The sequence below is a fragment of the Dendrobates tinctorius genome, unplaced genomic scaffold (genome assembly GCF_039654945.1).
Source record: "Dendrobates tinctorius isolate UK_male_01 unplaced genomic scaffold, ASM3965494v1 ptg000196l, whole genome shotgun sequence".
Lineage (NCBI taxonomy): Eukaryota > Metazoa > Chordata > Amphibia > Anura > Dendrobatidae > Dendrobates > Dendrobates tinctorius.
This window is the reverse complement of record NW_027361863.1, coordinates 3,252,122-3,271,466: the sequence shown is the minus strand read 5'-3', so window position 1 is coordinate 3,271,466 and position 19,345 is coordinate 3,252,122. Positions and strand designations below refer to the sequence as shown.

General features: G+C 42.9%; 1 protein-coding gene across 3 annotated transcripts in view; it reads left to right on the top strand.

The window, feature by feature from the left end:
• CNNM1 (cyclin and CBS domain divalent metal cation transport mediator 1) overlaps positions 1-14,949 on the top strand; it is a 69,671-nt gene extending 54,722 nt beyond the window's left edge. For all 3 annotated transcript variants that reach the window (XM_073552814.1, XM_073552815.1, XM_073552813.1), the window contains 3 exons: positions 1,048-1,158; positions 9,961-10,077; positions 12,131-14,949. In XM_073552814.1, the coding sequence (XP_073408915.1) occupies positions 1,048-1,158; positions 9,961-10,077; positions 12,131-12,207 (305 nt within the window). In that variant the 3' untranslated portion in view covers positions 12,208-14,949. The remainder of the gene's footprint in view (positions 1-1,047; positions 1,159-9,960; positions 10,078-12,130) is intronic.
• Positions 14,950-19,345: the final 4,396 nt, after the last annotated feature.

Below are 19,345 nucleotides of genomic sequence, written 5' to 3'. Positions count from 1 at the left end.
AAGGAATGTGACACCTGTAGCCCATGTCCTGGATACGTCTGTGTGTGGTGGCTCTTGAAGCAATGACTCCAGCAGCAGGCCACTCCCTGTAAATCTCCTAAATTTTTGAATGACCTTTTCTTAACAATCCTTTCAAGACTGCAGTTATCCCGGTTGCTTGTGCACCTTTTTCTTCTACACTTTTTCCTTCCACCCAACTTTCCATTAATATGCTTGGATACAGCTCTCTGTGAACAGCCGGATTCTTTAGCAATGACCTTTTGTGGCTTACCCTCCTTGTGGAGTGTGTCAGTGACTGCCTTCTGGACATCTGTCAAGTCAGCAGTCTTCCCCATGATTGTGGAGCTACTGAAACAGACTAAGGGACCTTTATAAATGCTTAGGAAGCCTTTGCTAATTCTAATAAAAAGTGAACAAAATGTGACAAAATTCCACCTTGTGAAAAGCACAGCTCACCCCGCTTCATCGAAAGAAAAAGGAAAAAATGATAGCTCTCAGAAAATGATAACACAAAGTTTTTTTTTCTGTACAAAGTTCAACATTTTTGTAAGCCACTAAATAATAAACGATAGAAGTTTGGTATTGCCGTGATTGTACCAACTTGAAATATCACATTGCCAGGTCATTTTCACCGTACAATGAATGTCATAAAACAAAAACTCAGACAAAATAATTTCCAAATTCAAAATCATCATTCAAAATTACAACTCATCCCGTATGCTATGTCGACAGAGGGATAAAAGAGTTATGGCTCTAGAAGAAGAGAAATGAAAATAACTAAAATGCAAAATGAAACTTACCAGGGTCATTAAAGGAGTTGTCTCATCTTATTAAATGGGTAAAATTGTCAAGTGCTCCTCCAATAACGCAAAGGCAAAGCTGGCCCTGCTGGCAGCCTGGGTGCGAGTGCACCGTACCTTGGCCGCAACTAGCAGGGGGCAAAGTAGCGGTGCACATTATTGCTATGGTAGGATTTCTAGTATTCCTGTATACTAAATTGTGTAAATATTTTTTTTTTCTTCTAATCGGTGCATCTTCTTTTACCAGCCGGCAGCAGATCTGATGTTTTGAAAAGTCCAAATGACTCTGTGTTCTTACATATGGATGACATCCCCCAAATACGGGAGGAGCTGGCAGACATTTACAGCTGCACAACAAGTGAGTTTAGAAATTTTTTTCTATTTTAGCAGCAATGAATTAATGAAAAGCCTTAATTATTCCACCTGTCTAACAATAGGTACATGATTAAGGGAGCAGCCGTCCTGCCTGAACTTCTGTTTACAACATTTCGCGTTATATGTTACATTGTCTTCTCAATAGAAATGGTTTTGGTCATATTTGTGGTTTCCTATGCAGAGAGGAAGAAGAGGGATCATCAACTATTGTGAATGATCGATCCTGAGAACCCTGAACCGTGGGTCCTACAACTAGAAGGCTGGCACACAAAAATAAATGGTGTTTTCTACACCTGGTGGGCCTCAGGCATAGAATATGCTTCCTACAGACACTGAGCTATCTGTATCAAGTTGGGTTGTTTTTTTTCTCGGTGTGTTTGTCTCGCTCTTTTTGGTAAGAACTCAGGGATGGACACAATGTGCAGTCCACGCTCGTTTTACCACCCTATGGGTGCCACTATTTCATCAGTCGCCCATACTGTCCATGCTCCTTCTCCCTTTGGGTGTTTGAAGTGACTGAATGCAATTGGTGGACAAATCTCCTGGTGCTTCTCCCAGGCCCTCTCGGTCCCTGCTTCCTTTGATTGACACCTTTGGGTTTCAGTAGTTGTCCTTATGGGCTTTATCCTCTTATTTCCCTCAGGAATCCTCTCTGAGCCCTTGTTGGAGTACTTCAGAAAATGCTTACTGTTATGATTGAGTCACCGTAGGAGGCAGACACAAAAATAGAAGCTACGTCCAGAAAACCAGAGAAGTTGGCAACTATCAGATTGCAGACCCCTGAACCTATCAACACAACTAGCAGTAGCTGTGGGGGGTTCCTACGATGCCCTAGACCCCTCGATCACAGCCGGAGCGCTAAATAGCCTAAAGACAGAAAAGGAAATCTAAACTGCCCCAGAGCAGACCCCAAAGTAAAAGGCAGCCCCCAACATATAATGACGGTGAAGCAAGATGAAAAAACACTCACACAGATAGAAAGATAGGCTGAGCAAACGATGGGGCCCAAGCTAGCTAAACAGAACAGGAAAGGAAGGTTGCTGTCTGCAATCTGCCAAAACCCTATCAAAGACATAAGCCAACAAGCTGATATGAAAAAGACCCTGAAGCAGCTAGGCTTCAAAAACTAAATCAGCACTCAGGTATTTTCAGAAGACAGAGCTAAAGGAATTCAGCACACCCCAGCAGGGAATGGCAGAAATCCAGAAAAACAAAGCAAAACAAAGTCTAAGCACAAATGCAAAAAGCCGAGCAGAAAACTTAGCTTTAGAGGAGCAGGAATTCAGACTGGTCTCCAAGGATCCCACAGAGAAATCACCCGCAGGGCAGAAGGGCATCGGCAGCCTTATATCCAGTCAGTAACTCCACTCAGCCAGTCATCATCATCAGACTCAGGTGTTTGATAATCAGGCTCACTACCTTTCTTTACCAGAAGAGGGAGTTCCTCGGGCCTCAGTAGTGAAGGGGAAAATTAACTCACAACAGTACCTCCCCCTTGAGGAGGGGTCACCGAACCCTCAACCACGCCACCAGGGCAATCAGGGTGAGCCCGATGAAAGGCACACACCAATCTTTTGGCATGAATATCAGAGGCAGAGACCCAGGAATTATCCTCCTGACCATAACCCTTCCACTTAACCAAATACTGGAGTCTCCGTCTAGCCAGACGGGAATCCAGTACTTTACCTCATATTCCATGTTACCTTCAACCAATACAGGGTCTGGAGGTGCCACCCCCGGAACAACAGGTTCAACAAACCTCTTCAACAAAGATTTATGGAACACATTATGGATTTTAAATGTGACAGGAATAGCCAAACGAAAAGAGACCGGATTAATAATCTCCAAAATCTTGTAAGGTCCAATAAATCTAGGCTTAAACTTAGGAGAAGCCACCTTCATAGCAATATTTTTTGATGATAACCACACCATATCACCAACCTTAAACTGGGGACCAATGGTCCTATGTCGGTTGGAAAACCGCTGGGCCTTTTCCTGGGAGAGAGATAACTTATCCACCACTTGGTCCCAGATCTGGTGCATTCTCTCTACCACAGTGTCAACACCTGGGCAGGCAGAGGGCTCCACCTGCCCTGAAGAAAATCGAGGATGAAACCCAATGTTACAAAAAAAAGGTGACATCAAAGTGGCAGAACTAGCTCTATTATTTAAAGCAAATTCGGCCAAGGGCAAAAATGAAACCCAATCATCCTGATCAGCAGAAATAAAACATCTCAAATATGACTCCAAGGTCTGGTTTGTTCTCTCTGTCTGCCCATTGGTCTGAGGGTGAAAAGCAGAGGAGAAGGACAACTGAATTCCCAGCTTGGAACAGAAAGTTCTCCAAAATCTAGACACAAACTGGACTCCTCTGTCAGATACAATGTTCTCAGGAATCCCGTGCAAGCGAACCACCTGTTGTAAAAACAGGGGCACCAACTCAGAGGAAGACGGCAACTTAGGGAGTGGTACAAGATGAACCATCTTAGAGAACCTATCACAAATCACCCAAATAACAGTCATCCTTTGAGAGACAGGCATATCAGAGATGAACTCCATTGAAATATGGGTCCATGGCCTCTTGGGGACAGGCAAAGGTATCAACAACCCACTAGAGCGAGAACACGATTTAGACCGGGAGCACGTCCCACAGGACTGCACAAAATTCCTGACATCACGAGACAAGGAGGGCCACCAAAAAGACCGACTCACCAGATCTCTAGTACCAAAAATACCTGGATGACCAGCCAAAGCAGAGCAATGAACTTCAGACATCACTCTCTTCTTCCACTGGTCAGGAACATACAACTTTCCACTGGGACAACGCTCAGGTTTGTCCTCCTGGAACTCTTCCAGAGCACGTCTCAAATCGGGCGAGATGGCAGAAAGAACTACCCCTTTGCCTAAGATGGTAGCAGGCTTGGTCACCACAGGAGAATCAGCAAAGAAGCTCCTAGAGAGGGCATCTGCCTTGACATTCTTAGTTCCAGGTAGAAAAGAAACCACAAAATCAAAACGTGTAAAAAACAAGGCCCACCTAGCCTGTCTAGGGTTCAAGCGCTTAGCCGACTCTAGGTAAATCAAATTCTTGTGGTCAGTGAGGACCACGACTTGATGCTTAGCTCCCTCCAACCAATGTCTCCACTCCTCAAATGCCCATTTCATGGCCAACAGTTCCCGATTCCCCACATCATAGTTACGTTCAGATGGAGAGAACTTTCGGGAAAAGAAAGCACAGGGATTCATTTTAGATGTTACAGGATCCTTTTGGGACAAAACAGCTCCTGCACCAATCTCAGAAGCATCCACCTCTACCTGGAACGGAAGTGAGACATCAGGTTGCCGCAAAACCGGGGCGGAGGTGAATCTTCGCTTCAGCTCCTGAAAGGAAGAAACAGCCTCCGGAGACCAATTTAACACATCAGCACCCTTCTTAGTCAAATCAGTCAATGGCTTGGCAATACTAGAAAATTTTGCTATAAATTTCCGATAAAAATTAGCAAAACCCAAAAACTTCTGGAGGGCCTTCAAAGAAGTGCGCTGAACCCAATCGTAAATGGCCTGTACCTTGGCCGGGTCCATTTCAATAGTTGACGGGGACAAAATAAATCCCAAAAAAGAAATCCTCTGTACTCCAAAAAGGCATTTAGATCCTTTGACATACAGGGAATTCTCCCTCAAGATCTGGAACACAGTCCGAATATGTTTCACATGAGAATCCCAATCCTTGGAGAAGATCAAAATATCATCCAGATAGATAATCAAACATTTATCGACAAAATCTCGGAAAATATCGTTCATGAAGCACTGGAAGACAGAAGGGGCATTAGTGAGCCCAAAAGGCATCACCAGGTACTCAAAATGTCCCTCCGGAGTATTAAACGCCGTCTTCCATTCATCCCCATGCTTAATGCGAATAAGATCATACGCCCCCCTGAGGTCAAGCTTGGTAAACCAGCAAGCACCTTTAACTCTGGTGAATAGATCAGAAATCAGGGGTAACGGATACTGATATTTAACAGTAATTTTGATGAGGGCACGATAATCAATACAAGGTCTTAATGATCCATCCTTTTTGGCTACAAAAAAAAAACGGGCACCTAAGGGTGACGAGGATGGTCTAATATGACCCTTCTCCAACGCCTCCTTAATATAGGATCGCATAGCCTCGTGCTCGGGTACAGATAAATTGAAGAGCCGACCCTTGGGAAATTTACACCCCGGGCTCAGTTCAATTGCACAGTCATAACTCCTATGAGGAGGCAGAGACGCAGACTCATTCTCACTAAATACATCATAAAAGTCCACCAAATAATCAGGAACATCATGCGACTGAGGAGAGGTGGAAAACACCGGAGCCTCACTAAAGGCACACCGACAACCCCAACTCACCACAGACACAGATTTCCAATCCAAAACTGGATTATGAATTTGTAACCAGGGAAACCCCAGAACAATAGTATCATGCAGATTATGCAACACCAAAAATCTGCAATTTTCTTGATGGTCTGGGGCGACCCGCATTACCACCTGGGTCCAAAACTGAGGTTTATTTTTAGCCAAAGGAGTAGCATCAATCCCCCTCAAAGGGATAGGCGTCTGCAGAGGTATCATCAGAAATCCACAACGTTTAGCAAAATCCAAGTCCATTAGGTTTAGGGCTGCTCCCGAATCCACAAAAGCCTTGGCAGAAAATGTGGACAGGGAGCAGATCAGAGTAATAGCCAGAAGAAACTTAGGTTGAACACCACCAACAGAAAACGTGTGTGCAAAGCGTTTCTCTCGTTTAGGACAGACAGAAATAATATGCGAGGCATCTCCACAGAAAAAACACAACTTATTACGCCTTCTGAACTCCTGACGCTGCTCTCTGTAAAAAACTCTATCACATTGCATAGGTTCAGACATTTGTTCAACAGGTGGCAACACCTCCCGTGCAGCTTTGCGTTCGCGCAAACGCCGATCAACCTGAATGGCTAATGACATAGAATCGTCAAGACCAGAGGGAACAGGAAATCCCACCATAGTATCTTTTACGGCTTCTGACAACCCCTTCCGAAAGAGAGCAGCCAAGGCATTATCATTCCAGGTAGTAAGTACTGCCCACTTTCGGAATTTTTGACAGTACAATTCTGCAGAATCACGACCCTGGTTCAATGCCAGCAGGGTCTTTTCAGCCTGATCAATGGCATTAGGTTCGTCATACAACAACCCCAAGGCCTGAAAAAATGCGTTCACATTGGTCAGAATAGGATCATCTGGTTTCAAAGAAAACGCCCAATCCTGGGGATCACCACGCAGCAAAGAGATGACAATTTTAACCTGCTGCGCGGAGCTCCATGACGAGTTAGGCTTCAAGGCAAAAAATAATTTACAATTATTTTTGAAATTCAAAAATTTAGACCGATCCCCAAAAAATACATCAGGTGTAGGAATCTTTGGTTCAGCAGCATGTGAATGAGCAAGGTAGGCGGAAATTCCCCGCACTTCCGCAGCGAGCTGCTCCACAGGATCAGACAATTGCTTTATCTCCATTGAGAGAAAAAAAAAATTCCCCCTACGGCCTCAGAGATATAGAGGAAAAAATATACACACTTTTTTTTTTTTTTTTTTTATACAATTCTTTCCTGCTATTGAGTACCCTAGGATCTGCGGTATGGCGGGTGATTCTGTTATGATTGAGTCACCGTAGGAGGCAGACACAAAAATAGAAGCTACGTCCAGAAAACCAGAGAAGCTGGCAACTATCAGATTGCAGACCCCTGAACCTATCAACACAACTAGCAGTAGACGTGGGGGGTTCCTACGATGCCCTTGACCCCTCGATCACAGCCGGAGCGCTAAATAGCCTAAAGACAGAAAAGGAAACTGCCCCAGAGCAGACCCTAAAGTAAAAGGCAGCCCCCAACATATAATGACGGTGAAGCAAGATGAAAAAACACTCACACAGATAGAAAGATAGGCTGAGCAAACGATGGGGCCCAAGCTAGCTAAACAGAACAGGAAAGGAAGGTTGCTGTCTGCAATCTGCCAAAACCCTATCAAAGACATAAGCCAACAAGCTGATATGAAAAAGACCCTGAAGCAGCTAGGCTTCAAAAACTAAATCAGCACTCAGGTATTTTCAGAAGACAGAGCTAAAGGAATTCAGCACACCCCAGCAGGGAATGGCAGAAATCCAGAAAAACAAAGCAAAATAAAGTCTAAGCACAAATGCAAAAAGCCGAGCAGAAAACTTAGCTTTAGAGGAGCAGGAATTCAGACTGGTCTCCAAGGATCCCACAGAGAAATCACCCGCAGGGCAGAAGGGCGTCGGCAGCCTTATATCCAGTCAGTAACTCCACTCAGCCAGTCATCATCATCAGACTCAGGTGTTTGATAATCAGGCTCACTACCTTTCTTTACCAGAAGAGGGAGTTCCTCGGGCCTCAGTAGTGAAGGGGAAAATGAACTCACAACAGCTTACCGTGCAGGCAGATAGATTTCCTTGTGGCAGACAGGCTTCCTCGTGTCCAGTGCCTTAGCTCTGCTCCAGCGTCGGACCGCTTGGACATTCCCTCAGGAATTAAGCTTGTTTGGGTGAAAAGGCATTGGTCAGAAATGTGACCATGACCTGCTTCCATTCTTTGGTCGAGACCCAGTAATGGTTGCCAGTAATGGTTGCTCACATATCTGCCATCCTTCTTCATTCCTTCCAAACCCCTTCTGACAGCAAAAATACTCCAGTTTCACACTGACGCCCCCTTCAACAGAGTCTACCAAAAGAAAAGAGCCAAGAGGACATACACCAAAAGCAGGGATCACCATAGAAAAATGATAAATTTTATTACAACAGAGTCAGGATCTTCTCCCATGCATTATGCTCAGCATCAACAGAGTTTTCTCAGGATAGCGGAGCTGTAGACAGTACTGCAGTACTTTACCGGGCAGTGAAAGACCCCCTCTATATTAAGGTTTGGTCTGCAACCCCCTCCCAGCTCCCAGAAGGAGATTTTTTTTCTGTCGACCCTACCAGCAATAATTATACTTTGCTAACAACGAGGACTTTGATGATCTCTTTGACAGACAATGGAAGCATCCCGAGAGTTACATGCTTTCATCTAATAGGGCTGCATTTCTTCCTGTTTTTGGTGGAGTTTGGTGCTACATGTTGTGCACGTCCATCCTTCTATACTTTTGTCACGTCTTTCCATAGCCACAACCTTGTCTTTTTTCGGATGTTGCGTCTCTAGTGACCCTGCTGAATAAAAAGATCAACAACCCCTGTAAAGCGGCACATTCAGAGGCAGGCGCCGATGTGCTTCCTGCTTTTACGTTTACTTGGTCAGCAGACCTTGTTTGTCCTGGTCTAGTGTAGTCCCCAGAGCCTGCCTTCTGGAGCCTCACAGGAAGCTCTTGTAGACCGAGGACAGCTAACACTTTCCCTCACCTGCATTTATTGGCGTGACTGACCAAGGGACTTTTCTGACTTGGTTATCCAATCCATATATAAAGCCTGTAACTATCACTCTGCAAGATGTATCACCTTATTTAGAAGTCTTACTTCATTGGTGATACTGTAGTCGGCTAGGTGGTCCGCAAGGTCAGCTGTTGTTTTTTTCCACCCCTTGAGACGGCTTTTCTGGGAAATACTACAGTCTCATGTCTGCCAATGTTATTAACAAGAAAATTGCATGGATTGTTTTTCTTCCCCAAATTACGGGCATGTTGATTCCTAGCAGTTACTTGTTTTTTTTTTTAATCTATTTTTTTTTTTTGGGGGGGGAAGTGGGGATTCTTATTCTAAAAAAAGGAGCTCCCTAGAGCCTAAATAAAGGTCATATCCCACCAAATGGAGCCAACTCTTTCTTTTTTTTTACCTTGTGGCAGTGCATATACCCCAGATGTCTGTTTCGCGGGTGGGGCTGGTGTCTGCTTGCTCTGCGCTTCGTGTTTTTCCTTACAGTGTATACTGACTGACAGTGCGCTCTTTTGCCAGCCCATGGCACTTATAACTAGACCTGACGAGGAAGCGCACTGTTACTGTGCATTGAAAAGGATATTGCACAGTGACAAGAGAACTCGTACTAGCCCAGCTCCTGAAATGGACATCATTGACGCTTAGTTTCAGGGTGGAGACTGAGGCTGCGGCAGTGATGGCAGCCTCTGCCCCCTGATGACAACTATTTTGAGTAACTGAGCATGCACTGGGAATTCTCAAATTAAATGTCATCAAACAGGAAGTAGTAAATAAAAGCAGATAGAATAGAGGGAACAGCAGGGACTTCTTAATGAAAGTGTATCAGAAAAGATAGTAGATTATTACATTACATAGATAGAGATTTAGGATTAAATTAATGTTAGTTTCAGACCACCTCTTTAAAGGGGTTGTCCACTACTAGGACAACCCCTTCTCATCTCCCATGTTTGGCCCCAATAAAATAAAAAAATCTATTCTGGCCTCACGTGCTGCCACCATTCCAGCGGTGTCAACACTCACTCTTGTGTTGTGGTTGTAACTGTAAACTGGTCTCATAGATGTGAATGGCGTTATTTCTGTATCACATACTGTACGTGGAGTTTTGCAAGACTCAGTCAGATAAATGGACAGTAATAGAAATGTCTGCCACAATTGAATTTATGCGATCAAGAATTTACGCCTAGACTATACGGAACCAGGCAAAAATGTAACTCTGGCCCTAATACATAGACTTCAATTTTTTTTTTGTTTGTTTTTTTTAAAGCAAATTGAAAGAATGAGAAGAGTTGATTGTTTTCTGCAAATTTTCCTTGTGTTTTATGACAGAACCGGATTCCTGCAGTGTCACTGTGGACACGGAGCATTCCTGCGGAGACATGATGTCCAGTGCTGCACAAAACAGCGGAGAGGAGACACTTGGCAAGAAGTTATTGAGGACGCTAAGTATGTCTATGTGACCAATCTGAGGGAGCACAATGTGTAAGACCCTCAACTCTAACAAGTTTAAGGGCCCCGTCACACATAGCGACTCACCAGCAATTCCGACAACGATACGACCTTGTCAGGATCGCTGGTGTGTCACTACATGATCGCTGTTGAGCTGCCAAACAGGCAGATCTCAGCAGCGATCAGGACAGCGACACGCGGGTGACAAGCGACGCACGTCGCTTAGAAACCCGATGTTTATGTTAGATACCAGCGCGCTATTGCAGGGAGCTGGCAACCAAGGTACACATCTGCGCGGCATTTAGAAACCCGATGTGTACCTTGGTTTCCAGCTCGCTGATCGCTGGTCTCCCGCCTGTCACACGCAGCGATGCATGCTGGCCAGCGGGAGATAAGCAATCAAAAAAAATGTCCAGTGCTTTCTGCAGCGATCAGCGATTCCCGGCAGGGGGTCCGGTCGCTGATAGGTGTCAAACACAGCGATCTCGCTGGTGAGATCGCTGTTGCGTCACAAAACTTGTGACTCAGCAGCAATCTCGCTAGCGAGATTGCTGTGTGTGACGGGGGCTTAACTGTATGTCTGCAAGGAGAATTAGTGTACCCCCAGGAGCTGCTACAAAGGATTCTCACCAAGCCAACCAGAACCTACTCTGTACTAACAATGATCAGAAACCAGGCTTCCACAGTTGGGTGTCTGGGGTTTGGCTGATATTTTTAAGCCTCTTAACAGGGATACTGTCACCAGGTTTTTGCCATCCCATCTGAGAACAGCATGATGTAGGGGCAGAGACCCTTATTCTCTGTCTCTACATTTTTCTGCTGTTAGCTTAGTTAGTAAAAACTTGGAGACTGATGTCCATTAAGGTGATAGACAGTGACTTTAGAGGATAACTAGGCATAAGAAGTACTCCTGTAGAAGAAGAGCTATAAAGGGTCATAACATTTAATTACCTAAAATGAAGCCACCTGGTGTTTACAGTGTATATAAATTTTATACATCCAGCTAATGAGAGCTGGTGGACACATGTTCTGTCACTCGGCCCACAGACAGGTCATAGTGCAAAGTGACCCTCTAGCTTTCTACACTGTTTATCAGGAATCTTCTGCATGCAGTGCTTCTGAAAACATTCATTTCACTGAGGAAGCAACTGTATTGTCAGCTGCCAGAGGGAGAAGAAGATTTATTCTGCCCAGAGGCCACCAAGCAACTGTATTGTCAGTTGCCAGAGGGAGAAGTAGATTTATTCTGCCCGGAGCCCACCAAACAACTGTATTGTCAGCTGCTAGAGGTGGAATGAGATTTATTCTACCCAGAGCCCTTAACAACAGCATAGATTAGTACCTGCACCAAGGAACATGGAAGCGAAAAAATGGAAAAATTCATATTTTTTATGCTAGAAATACTGTAAATTATTTTAAAACCGTTAACCACGCAGGGACCTACAATAAGGCCCTATTCAAGTGGACGGGGCTTCATGCAGTTCGCTTCTAAACTTCACATCTAGAGGCTCCACAATACAAGTGAAATTTAGGAGGGGATAAAGCCTTACACCAGCACCATGACCCTTCTCTTTCAGAATTGCTGGGGTTCCCACAGGTCAATCATAAAGTGATGTTAGATAGGATTGCCCATTTTATTAGCTCAGTGTCCCAATAGCAATTTTCAAAACATGCTGTGCCTGTTATTGCATTTGTTTTTTTCATTATTTATCTTTGGCTTCATCTGTTCACACACGTGAGAATGGTTGCCAAAATTTCTGAAGAAAAATCCATTCCATACATCTGAATGGGGTTGTTTCTGAAGCATGTGCATGGATTTCTGCAAGCCCAGATCAAATGGATGAGAAAGATTCAGAAATTTCTGCCACTAATCTGAACTGTGTGGATTTACCTTCGGTCATTTTCAGGTACAGATTTTCTCCCCCCCTCTGTTGTCTGCAGGGACCTGGAGAGAGGTAGCTATGAGTGGGACAATGCATGTCATTATCATTAGGGTATTTGGTGGTAACACATTTTATAAAGCAGCAAACATGATTTATTTTTCTTGCAGGTGGAAAAACAAGAAAAAAATCCAGAGATACGGATAAAAGTCCAGAAGAAATGTCAGTTCTGCACCTAATCACATGAAAGCGAATCCGTGGTAAAAAGACAGACATGATTGTGGGATTATCAGCGGGAGTCCCACTTCTCTCCTCCTCTGTTCGCCATGCCTATGCACTTTTATTTTTCTGAACACGTTTTTCTACACATAATATGTAACTGCACAGAAAAAAAGGATGAAATGCAAACTTAGTAGAAATGTCACAAAGAATAACCCTGTGGGAAATTGGGAATGTCACAATGTCTAGTATCTACTCTGTTATACTTTTTTTTTCTACATTGGTCTAAAGGGAAAAAATTTCTCATCTTTCTGGAAAAAAAGGTTTTTCAGAGTTCTGGCTCTATTTGACGTTTAGATTTTTAGCCGATCACATAGTAATAAAAGCAGATCTAGTCTGACTGATTTCTGCTCGTAAGGGCGCAGTGAGACCACCGTATAAATTAGACCGTAATGCCGCTCCTCTCCCAACTCAGGCGTGATAGCGGCATAGAAATATATGCAGCTGTCACGCTTGAGTAGGGAGAGCCACCGGGCCAGTCCGTGCACTGTGGTCTCATCATTCATATTGTTGGGCCGCAAAAATGATCTGATCAGTCGAAGAATTTATAAAGGCTGGTTCTCTTAATTTCTCACATGTGTAAAGGGGCCTGGAAGGGATAAGAACAATGTTTTTTACTAAAATGCAATTATTTTGGGCTAAAAATAATTTTCAAAACTTGTTTTTATAAAAAATTTAGCACTGTTTGGTTTTCACTGGCTCTATATTATCCCTGTACATTGGTGGCTGCAGAATTAAGTTATATGAGAATCCACCAGTGAGCTTTCTCACATGGCGTTTGTAACTCTTTTTTATCTGTCTTTTTCTGTGCTGATTATCTGAGCTGAAGTTTGATGTGGTCATAAATCACCTCAGAGGACCTCAGACAAAGACATATGAAAGAGTCACAAACTCCCTGATACAAGCTCACTGACGGTTTCACATTTAACTCATCCTGCAGTCACCAAAGTGCAGGAAGCAAAAATGCAGTCTGGGGAATTGAGAAAAGAGAGTCAGCTTACCGAGTCCAGATGTCTCTTGTTTCAGTAGAAATCACCCAACGGAGCTGCCCTAATCTGGATCGTATCAGCAATGCAGAAAAAAAGAAGTTTCTCCAAGGTCATGGAATAAAATTTCAAGTTTATTAAGTCCAAATTAAAAACCAACATTACTGTAAAACCACCAAGTGAAACCAACTCGTTTTATGATCATGGTCATGACTAAGGCCTCTTAGCCGAAGCGCTTTGGCTTAGTTAATGGACAGGTGGTTTGCCAGTAATGTTGGTTTATAATATTGATGAATAAGCTTGAAATTTTATTCCATTATCCTACCTGTCATCGCTGGAGAAAACTTCTCTTTTTTTGCATAAAAACCAAAAGGTACAAAATTTTAATTAAAAAAAATTTTCAAAAATATATTTGCATTTAAGTAAAAATGAGTACAAATCCCTTATATAATCTGTATGCAGTCATCTTCCCCTGGTGGTGATTGAGGGTATCAAGAATCATCAATTCAAGGGGTTGCCATTTGGAAAATCCAATCTATGACATAGAAATCTATAGGGACTGACGCTTATATATGGAGATCAGGGCACCTTTTGATAATGCAAGTATATTATTAAGTTTATTGTGTACTAAAAATATATATAACAAAAAAGCAGCACCAAAATCAGAGAAGCTGCAAAAATACTTCCAGGCATATACCAAACCTTATAACCAGACTCCAGAAAGCGAAAGCAGCACACCAATGGATAATATCACGTGCAGTTTATTGGCCCATGTGCAAGGTATCGGTCCCAAGTGTGGACCTTTCTCAAGCGAGAATATATATATATATTGCTCAAAAAAATAAAGGGAACAATATTCCATTTATTGGTGTACATAGCAGACTGCAGAATGAGTTACCAGTGAATCTGTCAGTGAGCTCCTTCTGACTGCAGGTTCTATAATCCTTATATCTCCTGTCCTGGACCATCCTGAAAATCTAAGTTCAAGTTTCCACTTGACTCAAATCAGCTGATAAAATGGTTCAGGAGAAGAAAGGTAAGAGTTACAGATCCTGGCATCACAATGAGCTCAGTAAGGCCTGTTTCACACTTCCGTTTTTTGACGTCAGTCAAAATCCGCCAATTTTAGAAAAAAACGGATCCACCAAAAAAGGGGCGGATTCGTTTTCTTCCCCCATAGACTTACATTAGTGGCGGATCTTGACTGACGGTCGTCCGTCCCACCCGTTTTTTGGCGGATCCGCCAAGATTTTAGCGTCTCCCGGGCGGATGAGACGGACCCTGCAACGTTTTTATTCCTTGACGGTCCGTCAATTTTAAGTGCGCATGCCCGGAAGCTTTACTCCAGAAAGCATTTTAACCCTGAAATGCCGTTCCGGGAGCAGCGAATAATCTCTCTCTCTTTCTCTCTCTCTCTCTCCTTCCAGACCGCGCTCGCTTTAAATTTTTCGGATCCGTCCATATTAGCGTCCGCTGACATCCGTATGTCACAACAGAGGCGGATCCGTTAATTTTCGTTTTTGGCGGATGTCAACTGTCCGCCATCAACGGAAGTGTGAAACAGGCCTAACAGATTCACTGTTAAATCATTCTGAAGTCAGTTATGCACGGTGATACATTGAGGCTGTAGAAGTGTTCCAACATTTTTAATGAAAGTGGAAACTCTATTGCAAAAAACTGTTCTTAGACCTAATGCAAGTAAGTAAAAAGAAAAAATGCTGCCCCAAAGATGTACATATCTATTAAATTATTCCACAAGGAATTCAGATCTATTTAGATTTAAAAAAAAAAAAAAATTGTGCAGACATTCACTATAACAAAGTCATATAAAATTTGGGAACTATCTACAGAACCCATTTAAGATAAATTATAAGAAGAGAAATGTTTTATATATTTTCATAAAAATTATTTGTTCTAATGCGAAAATCAGCGGTAAGAAAAGTTAGACATATGGATGACATGAATACGAATTAAGATGGTAGATAATATTTTTATAATTTGACATTGATGACATCACTGATTCAGCTATAATATATTACAGTAGTTTATGGGAATGTCTTCCTGACAGTACATTCCTTCTGCGTGTCACATACACTTGCGCTGTAAGGGCCCAGATGTTGTGTACCGATGGCGATGAATTTCCTGCATAATGGACTTTACAGTGTATCTTATTTTTACAGCTCCAACATTTCATAACCCATGAAGAAAGTGTTATTTTATTCGTGAAGGGGTTTAATCACTGCATCTGCATTTTCCATGGTCAGTAGATATAGATTTTTGTTGGTGTAACAGGTTGGTGCGGTTTATCTTTTAGCATTTTGTGCACTTTAAAGTGAATGTTCACCATTGAGCACCATTTTTTAAATTAGAATTAAAAATCATGAGTTGATTATGTATGTCTAAATAGTGGTTAGATCACCATAGTTGGAACAGGAAGATCCTTCTTTGGCTGCAGGTACACAGAATTTTATATTATTCTGCATGTCTTCTCAAAGTGGGAAATGTATCACTACTCATGTATCGTTTATACAACTCAAGCAGTGGGAGGTCTGCTGTATCTGCATACATCATATAGGATACACTGAGACTCTGCTGTATACATCAAATAGGAGACTCCAAGACTGTTGTTTTTCTATCATGTGGATACACTTGACTGCTGTATATACATTACATAGGAGACATTGAGACTGTTAAATATACATCACATAGACACAGAGACTGCTGTTTATATATCACATAGATGTCACTGAGATTTCTGTATATGCATCATATAGGATACAGTGAAACTATTCTGTACACATCACATGGTTACACTGACACTTCTGTGTATATATCACATAGGAGACACTGAGACTGCTGTTTAAACATCACATACACTGAGACTGCTGTGTATACATCACATAGGAGACGCAGACTCTGCTATATATACATCACATAGGAAACACTGAGACTGCTGTTTTTACGTCATGTGGATACCCTTAGAGTGGTGTATATACATCACATAGGATACATCGAGAGTGCTGTATATACATCACAGAGGATACATTGACGCTCTACTGTATACATCACATAGGAAACACCGAGACTGCTGTTTTCTCTATCGCTTCATCATGTGAATACATTCAGACTGCTGTTTGTTTATACATCAAATAGGAGACACTAAGATTGCTTTTTTACATCACGTGAATACACTCAGCTGCTGTTTATACATCATATAGGAAGCTCAGAGACTGCAGTATATATATCACATAGGAAACATTCAGACTGTTGTTTATAAATAGCATACGATACACGGAGACTACTCTGTACACATGACATGAATACACTGAGATTGCTGTGTATATATATCACATAGAAAACACTGAGAATGCTGTTTTTATATCATGTGGATACTCTCAGACTACCGTATATACATCACATAGGAGACATCAAGAGTGCTGTATATACATCACATAGGAAACATTGAGACTGCTGATTTTACATCACATTGATACAGACTGATGTTTATACTTCACATTAGAAACACCGAGACTGTTGTATACATCACATGGGAGACTCCAAGATTGCTGTTTTACATCATGTGGATACACTCAGCCGCTGTTTATACATCATATAGGAAGCAAAGATACTGCAGTATATACATCACATAGGAGACACTCAGACTCCTGTTAGTAAATATTATAGGATAAACTGAGACTACTCTGTACACATGATATGAATACACTGAGACTGCTGTGTGTATATATCACATAAGAGACACTGAGACTCCTTTATCCATGACATAGGAGACACAGACTGCTGATATATACCACATAGGATACACTGAGACTGCTGTGTATACATCACATAGGAGACACTGAAACTGCTGTAAATACATCACATAGACCAGGTGTTAGGAGTGGCGGAAGGCACTAAATAAAAATACAAATAATGTGCCTTCGCCACTCGGGGTCCACCGTGCGGAGGATGGAAAACCGCAGCTAAGTGACGACAGAGCAATCTGGCGGTAGTGTGCACGGTGTTAAACTACACCCAAAGTGCACAGCACAGACTCTGTTGAACTCACAGAGTCGTATAGCCAAATAATAAATATAAGTATGCTGAACCTGTTAGGTGCACAGGAATTCAGCAGCACACAGACGGGAACTGGTCACCGGAGTAGTTAAAATATGACAGCACTACACCCACAGAGACCTACCGTGGAGACAAGTGTGCAAAGTGTTGCAACCGCGCTAATAAGCTGATACAGCAGCGCGGCGTGGATAGTGCCGCCTAGTGACACCGCAGGTAACGCAGGCGCGATGTCAGACGCTAAGCTGCTGTGGTAGATGGAGCAAATGCGCGCTGGCGCTAGCGCTGCTACTGGCAGAACTCAAATACTCACACAGACATAGTATCAGAGGAATGGGGGTTTCAGATGAGTCATTCACCAGTCCAAGCATCCATCAACAAACATACAGCAGCAAGTATGAATATACTAGCGCATAGCGGAACTGCCATGCGCGCTTTTTATACCGAACGGGACCTTCCGGAAATCTCCAAGGCTCCAGGAAGAGCCAATGGGATTCGACACAGGACCTGAGCACCTGACTCCCGAACTCCAATGGTAGTTTGTCCCATGAGCATGCTCAGATGAGGGAACAAAGGACTTAGCCTCTGGAGAGAGTTGCCACAGGGCAATCTCCTCTGCAGCAGGAAAAGCGCAGGAGACTGCAGAATGTGAGGTTCTAGATTTCAGCAAAGGGGAGGCAGAAATCTGACTCGCACCAGGGTTCCCCAACTCCAGTCCTCAAGGCCCACCAACAGGTCATGTTTTCAGGATTTCCTTTGTATTCCACAGGTGATGCAATTATCACCTGGGCAATACTAAGGAAATCCTGAAAACATGACCTGTTGGTGGGCCTTGAGGACTGGAGTTGGGGAACCCTGACATAGACACTGAAACTGCTGTATATACAGTGGGAGAAATAAGTATTTGATCCCTTGCTGATTTTGTAAGTTTGCCCACTGACAAAGACATGAACAGTCTATAATTTTAAGAGTAGGTTAATTTTAACATTGAGAGATAGAATATCAAAAATAAAATCCAGAAAATCACATTGTATAAATTATATAAATTTATTTGCATTTTGCAGTGAGAGATAAGTATTTGAGCCCCTACCAACCATTAAGAGTTCTAGCTCCTGCAGACCAGTTAGACGCTCCTAATAACTCGTTACCTGCAGTAAAGACAGCTGTCTTAAATAGTCATGTTTATAAAAGACTCCTGTCCACAGACTCAATTAATCAGTCAGACTCTAAACTCTACAACATGGGCAAGACCAAAGAGCTTTATAAGGATGTCAGGGACAAGATCATAGACCTGCACAAAGCTGGAATGGGCTACAAAGCCGTAAGTAAGACGCTGGGTGAGAAGGAGACAACTGCTGGTGCAATAGTAAGAAAATGGAAGAAATACAAAATGACTGTCAATTGACATCAATCTGGGGCACCATGCAAAATCTTACGTCGTGGGGTATCCTTGATCTTGAGGAAGATGAGAGATCAGCCTAAAACTGCACAGGGGGAACTTGTTAATGATCTCAAGACAGCTAGGACCACAGTCACCAGGAAAACCATTGGTAACACATTACGCCCTAAAGGTTTACAATCCTGCAGTGCCCACAAGGTCCCCCTGCTCAAGAAGGCACATATGCAGGCCCGTCTGAAGTTTGCCAATGAACATTTGGATGATTCTGTGAGTGATAGGGAGAAGGTGCTGTGGTCAGATGAGACAAAAATTGAGCTCTTTGGCATTAACACAACTCGCCGTATTTGGAAGAAGAGAAATGCTGCCTATGACCCAAAGTACACCATCCCCACTGTCAAGCATGGAGGTGGAAACATTATGTTTTGGGGTGTTTCTCTGCTAACGGCACAGGACAACTTCACTGCATCAATGAGAGAATGGATGGAGCCATGTACCGTAAAATCCTGAGTGACAACCTCTTTCCCTCCGCCAGGACATTAAAAATGTGTCGTGGCTGGATCTTCCAGCACGACAATGACCTAAAACATACAGCCAAGGCAACAAAGGAGTGGCTCAAAAAGAAGCATTAAAAGGATTAAGGTCATGGAGTG